This window comes from Monomorium pharaonis, chromosome 4 (genome assembly GCF_013373865.1).
Source record: "Monomorium pharaonis isolate MP-MQ-018 chromosome 4, ASM1337386v2, whole genome shotgun sequence".
NCBI lineage: Eukaryota > Metazoa > Arthropoda > Insecta > Hymenoptera > Formicidae > Monomorium > Monomorium pharaonis.
This window is the reverse complement of record NC_050470.1, coordinates 1159908-1167034: the sequence shown is the minus strand read 5'-3', so window position 1 is coordinate 1167034 and position 7127 is coordinate 1159908. Positions and strand designations below refer to the sequence as shown.

The window sequence follows — 7127 nt, the reverse complement described above, 5'->3', positions numbered from 1 at the left end:
CGGGATATCTCACTGATAATTAGTGAGTAAAATAGACTTACTACGGAAACTACTTAAAAAAAAAACGCATTTGCAATAGTATCTTCTGAGTGATGTAAAAAATTTATTGCATTATTATATATATATATATGCACATTAGTATAATTACATTATATTGTAAGAATTAATATTTTAATAAAAAAATTAAAATTAAAATGTAAAAAAATAGTCGAACTCGACCACACTGGTGGCACGACTTTTTTTTACAGAGTTTAGCTCATACACAGTAAAAGGGTTATAACATTTATGTAACAATCAGTTACACGAGTATATATACGGTTGCATAAGTGTATTTCGACATACGTACGGTGCGTTCGAGGAGACACTATTAGCGTTACCAGCATCAGTCTATCTTCATTTCTCACTAAAAGTAAAATAAGGATAGATTGATGCTGATAGCGCTAATAACTTCTCGAACGCACCCGTCGTCGCACAACGTGGATCAGCGGGTAAGTTAACGTTGTTCTCTCATCATTCTTTCACTGTATCCATCATGAGCAACAACCGAGTAGACGTGCACATAAGTGAGGGAAGATTAATCGGCATTATTGAAAAAACTGTCTATGGGGATCATTATGTCGCTTTCCGAGGAATACCGTACGCAAAGCCGCCGGTTGGCGAACTCAGATTCAAGGTGAGTAACATTCCATTGCTATGAGCGTGTTCAGCGGCGTTTAACCCCCAATTTAAATGTGCAACACTTCATGAAAATTAAGTTGATGCACTATGGGATGTGGAACACCCCAGTATACTTTTTGCGGTTGCGACGCGTAAACTATGACGTATTAGAAGTAAAAAAATTTTCTGAGTATTTTTTGAATCTTTCCAAAGATAATCCTATGATTTTCAAAGTAAAATTTTAACATAGTCAAAGAAATTATTTAGAAAATATTGATTAAGGAATTATTATTGAGCCCAGATTTTTGCTGGGGTATCGTACACAAAAGTTTGCACACAAAGATTAATTCTGATCTTTCGTATAATTCAACTAACAGTTCGGTTCTTTTTACATTATCTTGATAAAAAAATAATCGATACGGATTATACATATTAACATTCAATTATAGTAATCAATTTTTAGATTCAAATATGTAACAATTTATTTTTAGTATAAATTAATCTTTTTGTCATAAGATTCATACAACTGAAATACAAAAATAAAAACAGTAAAATTTAAACAGTAAACGAATTAATCAATCACAGTCGAGCGTTGTTTTTCGGGCTAATTTATTACTCTACAGAATGCTTGATTGAATGCTTGATGACTGATCGATTCAGTTATTACTCAGAACTTTGCCAATAATTTATAAAAAATATCTGTTTTTGCTCTGTTCCTTCAATAAAGTTAAATTCTATAAAATATTAATAATATTAATAAAATATTATATTCATTATTAATAGTCCGCTTCTTAATGACGCGACGTAAATACATATTTTTTAAATGAATAGTAATATTTGGAATAAGAAATCTTATTAAGACCTGTAAAATCGGTATACGTATTAATTATTTATATTAAAAAATTGTAAATTTCCTTTATATTTATACGCTCGAATCAACAGAATAAATTAAAAAATTTAAAACAAGCTGTAATTATATACTTGTAAGATATTATTACGGAAAAATATGCAAATAAGGTAATTTTAAGTAAAGGTAATATTTATCTATATAGGATCCGGAACCACCGGAAGCATGGTCCGGCAGCAGAGATGCCTCAAAATATGGAAACATTGCTATTCAAATTGATATAATGAAACAAGAAACGGTGGGTGACGAAGATTGCCTTTATCTGAACGTATATACTGCAGATATCGTTAAAAAACGTCCAGTTATGGTGTGGATTCATGGTGGCGGTTTTAGACTGGGTTCCGGTGATGCTTCCGTGTACGGTCCTGATTTTATTGTTCAGAAGGACGTAATACTAGTAACGCTAAATTACAGATTAGGAGCTCTTGGTATGTTGCATGTTAATTCGACATTGTGTAATTCTTGCATCTCATAACTTTAGCAGAATACTTTTAAATTTACTTTTTCAAAAACGTCTTTTTGCACGCTGATATTTGTCTAAAAATAGGGTATGTTTTAACCCTCAGGATACAAAATATAAAAAAGTTACAATTTGTACTTGAACTTGAGTTAGCGTAATCCACAAACTTTGTCGGCTCATATCTGCGAATAAATTCAATCAATGTGTTTTTATTCAATCAAAAGGGAAAAAGACTCAGAATTATAATGGTCTTGGTTAAAAAGTCGAAGATATTAAAAAAAGGTTTTTTGGAAAGAATGAGAAAGGAACGAAAAATTTGCCTTTTTTCAAACAGTCGTATTTATTAAAAAAAAATAATAAAATAAAATCGGTGATCAAAAGCTGAAAAAGTAAATTTTATGAATCTGTGGTCAGATTTTTTTTCTATTCTAAAACTATATTATTTTATATATGGATTACCGACTGTAACTTTAATACACACATGTACGACATATGTATGTGCATATGTCGTATGTACATATGCTTTCTAAAAGTTCTTTACCGTTTTTCCATTTTCGCAATAGTTAACGAGTTATTGATTATACAGGTACACAAAAAAGTGGTATTTCTTTTTGAAAAATTAGGAAAAAATAAACCAATTCAGCAATTCTGACTTTAGATTTGAATTCAGTGAGTCAAAATACATAAGGATTAATTAGTTTTATCCGAACCAACCACTTTTGTGTGTGCCTATGTCTTCGCACCGCGAAGACACCATGCTACTATTAAAGTAACAAATAACTTTAATGTTCACTTATTTCGTACTAAATGATATTTTGCATTAAACTTTACGAAAAAATAGATAAAATCATTTTTATACAAATTTGATTTTACCTATATAATACAGCAATTTCGTGATATTCTGTACGAATTGGATGAAAAACACTCGAGCGAAGAATTTTGACATTTGCCCAGTAGTGCGATTCTGTAACTCGTTAAGAGGTGTCGGTATCGTTATACTGTCGTTGCGCAGCTTTTTTACCATATAAAATATCTGCGCAAAAACGGTATAACGATATTGATACCTCTTAACGAGTTACAGAATTGCACTACTGTAGGCTTATTCTGTAACTCATAACGACAGTTCGGTATCATATATTATCGTTGCGCAGCTTTTTTGTCATACATAATATGCAACAACAATAGAACGATATCGACAATGTCGTTAAGAGTTACGGAATAGGCCTACTGGGCTCTATCAAGCGATGGACTAATGTTGGAAACCTCAAGTCCCTCCCCTCCCGTCAGAATTCCTCGCCACTCGCCGTTTAAAAACGGCGCACATTTCAAAATTTGCTCAAGTTACGCAAACTCACATCGTATCCTGAAGATTAAGGATAGCTTGATGTACATATAATACTGTATACATAAGTACAGTACTGAAATTTATATTATGTTGTTGATACTTTTATGACATTTAAACACAACTAAAATAATTCTTAAAAGAAATTCTTAAAAGATAAATTTTACTATTAGATACATATTGTGATTCTGCTTCTTATTTTAATGATTTTAGTCAATTTCGAAATCAAAAACTCATTAATAATTTCAGGTTTCCTAAATCTCAATGATAAAGTAGCAACGGGCAATCAAGGTCTAAAGGATGTGGTGATGGCTCTACAATGGGTCCAAAAAAATATATCACAATTCGGTGGGGATTCAAAAAATGTCACTATCTTTGGCGAAAGTTCTGGTGGAGTTATCGCGCATTATCTAACTCTGTCTCCGTTGAGCAAAGGTACAACTTAGAAATTACTGATATAAAATCAATTAATTTTGTTAATTTAATATTCAAAGGTTCATTTTAAACTCTTTAACAAAAAATATCAAGTACTAATATACTTCATAGGAAGCTGTTGTCAAAAGTCTTTCTTTTGTTCATGTTTTAAAAGAATTAAAATGTTTTAATTTTAATTTTAATTTCAATATTAAATATTGGAGTATATAATGTCAAAATTTGAAAAAATTGCAATAGAAATAATTTCTCTCGAAATAGTTGTCAAACTATTTTTAAAAATAAATTTTAAAGTAATCAAAGACTAATGATTAAAAAAATTTAAATAATCCTAAAATAGTCCGTATATCATTAGACTAAACCTAAATGTTACTGAACTAAAAAAAAGATAATATCAATTTTATGACAAATTAATTAATAATATTAAACTTGACTATATTTTACAGGATTATTTCATAAAGCGATATCGCAAAGCGGCGTTGCTACAAATCCTTGGGCCTTAACTGAATGGACGGACAAAACGATGAATAAAAGTTTCCTACTTGCCGAGAAACTTGGAAAAGCGACATCAGATCCGAAAATCGCTTATGAGTTTCTAAAAAAAATCGACGCGAAAAAACTCATAGAAACTGCACAAAAAGTTCTTCCTACAGAAGCAGTAAATATCTCTCTCTTAACTTTTTATTATAAATTACATTTTAATATAAGTGCGTTTAATTATGTGAACAGCAATGTAAAATATTTTTATTAGTAATGTTTTTTCCAGGATCGTATGCAATTTACATTACTATTTACACCCAGTTTAGATTATGAATCACCGAATCCATTCTTTCCGGAACATCCATCCACGTTAGCACGTCGCGGAGTTAAAGTACCATTCCTTTTAGGAAATACCAGTTATGAAGGATCTTTCTTCATACACGGTTCATTTTTCGGACGTAAGTGCGAATACATTAATGCACTAAATGCATTACAATTCTTCACTAGTCGCTGTAGCATACGAATTTTCATACGAATTTTTATATTAATTATTTTCAATGACTTACTAAAAATAATATATTATTAATAAGATATATGCATTATTAATATTAAATAAAGTGTTTAATTGTGTGTTTTGTGTGTAATGTCATATTAATAAGTTAGGATTTTTTATTAATCATAATTAAAAATTGTGTAACAAAACAAGCATATTGTTTTAAAATGTTATCTTTAACATATGCTTTGTGTATTTGTTTAATTAAATCTATAATAAGTAAATAATATATATATATATATATATATATATGTATGTATATTGTAATATACAGTATCATCTAATGTTACATACATTCCTTATTTTTCCTAACGAGTCAATGAAAAAAATTATATTTTGTAACATTTTCTCATTTTTTAATTAAATTATTTTTTAACCAATGTCACTAAAATTCTATCCACTTGATATATAACGCTTTGTGTAGTTATTAGTAGCAATAAAGTTTTTAAAATTGTTTCAGGCATAAGCAAGAACACTCTTAAAAAAATAGATTCCGATTTTAAGAAGGCCATAATATCAAAAGTTTTAGCTGTACTACCAAAGATACCGATCACAGTCGAAGAATTACGATTTTTATATTTTGGTAACAAATCAATATCAGAAGAAACTTTAATAAATTACGCTGATTTTCTTGGTGATCTCAATTTCTATCGTGGCACTATGGAAGCGGTCGACATCCAAATGAATTCTGATATTAACACGCCAACATATTTGTATAAATTTTCATATAATAGTAAAACTTACGTTAGCAAGAAAATGAATATTTCGTTTCCAGGTAACGTCATTATTTTATTTAAAAGACATTTCTTACTTAAAACACAACTACACAAAAGCCTTTAATCGTCTAAGAAATATGAGTACACTCATATCACGTTTTGAAATAATGTTAAATAATGAGTCTGAGTGTTTATATACAGTTCTATGTGAAATCAAACGTGTATCAAACATTGAGAAGTATTTCATTTGAAAAGATTAAATATTATTTTGCAGTATTTACGAACACTGAATACTACTTTAAAGAAGAAATTTTGTCTACGTTTTTAAAATTAACTTATTATATTATATTATGCAAAATATTTTCCAGGAGTGACTCATGGCGAAGATATATTTTATTTATTTTATTCTCATATAATGAAAGATTTTGATATGCCACCACCTGAACCTAATTCGGAGGATTATAAAATGATAAATCGTTTCACGCAAATGTGGACAGATTTTGCTAAAACAGGGTATGATACATTTAATAGTTTTGCGAATATGTTGTGAAGATCTCAATTACGTATTAATAATTAATTTCAAATTTCAATTTATAGAGATCCAACGCCTGCTATTACGAATTTGACTCCCGTCAAATGGACTCCAGTGAAGGACAGAAATATATATAATTATTTAAATATTGATATTGAACCTCGGATGGAAATCATTCGTAAAGAAGAACAACGGTGTGATTGGAAAAATATTAAACATTAATTATTTACCTTATAAAATTGAAAAGTTTGATAATTATTTAGTTTAAGGAACACCACGCTTATGACCTTGACATATGTTATCAAAGATATGACTCTGAGTAACTTTTCCTTATAACTTAATCGGCGGTCATCGTTAAAAAGTTATTAACAAAAAAAGTTGGAAAAATATTTATGTAGAATAGAACAACACATGTCGCTATTTGGATAATGCGAAACATTGCAGGAAACGAACAGCGTGGATTTTGTTTGGCGTGAAAAATAGTAAACCCTTTTACCGTAATATTAATAAACGCTTGTACTGTACCATGGGTTTGCGACTTGAAGTAAAGCAGAGATATCATGTATTGTAATTATAACTTTTTTTGTTAATAACTTTTTAACAAACAATAACCGCCAATTAAGTTATAAGGAAAAGTTACTCAGGATCATGTCCTTGACAACATGTGTCAAGGTAAGATCATCGGCGCAGTGTCCCCTAAACTAAATAATTACCATACATTTTTATTAACAAAAGTATTAAAATATTGTTAATAGTTTTTGAACTATAAATCTATTGAAATCAAAAAATATTTTCTAAATTAAATTCGAGAATTTAATTCTGGATTCTAGATATATATAAATTTATAATTCTAGTTTCCTACTTTTTACTGATACATTCCAGTTTTTCGACAATAAAAAAATATATATGTAAAACTTTGTTATTTTATAATTATTAATTAATTTTTTCAAAAAATAAAAAATAAGGTTCAACTTTGTTTATTAATATAAGAAATGAGATATACGTGTATTTACGTAAATATTATAGTTTAATCTTATTATCATGATGA

General features: G+C 29.0%; 2 protein-coding genes across 13 annotated transcripts in view; one reads left to right on the top strand and one right to left on the bottom strand.

Annotated features, from left to right (window-relative positions):
• LOC105832154 (calcitonin gene-related peptide type 1 receptor) overlaps nucleotides 1–7127 on the bottom strand; it is a 101981-nt gene that overhangs the window by 39412 nt on the left and 55442 nt on the right. The gene's annotated exons all lie outside the window — the stretch shown is intronic.
• Nucleotides 460–6993, top strand: LOC105830411 (esterase E4). The gene is made up of 8 exons (XM_036285444.1): nucleotides 460–673; nucleotides 1710–1992; nucleotides 3616–3801; nucleotides 4245–4456; nucleotides 4565–4736; nucleotides 5292–5606; nucleotides 5916–6060; nucleotides 6145–6993. Exons 1-8 carry the CDS (start codon nucleotides 533–535, stop codon nucleotides 6299–6301), a joined length of 1611 nt encoding a protein of 536 aa, XP_036141337.1. The 5' UTR covers nucleotides 460–532; the 3' UTR covers nucleotides 6302–6993.

Coding starts and splice junctions, on each gene's coding strand:
- LOC105830411 (XM_036285444.1), top strand. CDS start 533: ATGAGCAACAACCGAGTAGACGTGCACATAAGTGAGGGAAGATTAATC. Junction 674..1,709: donor TTGGCGAACTCAGATTCAAG/GTGAGTAACATT, acceptor TTATCTATATAG/GATCCGGAACCACCGGAAGC. Junction 6,061..6,144: donor ACAGATTTTGCTAAAACAGG/GTATGATACATT, acceptor TTCAATTTATAG/AGATCCAACGCCTGCTATTA.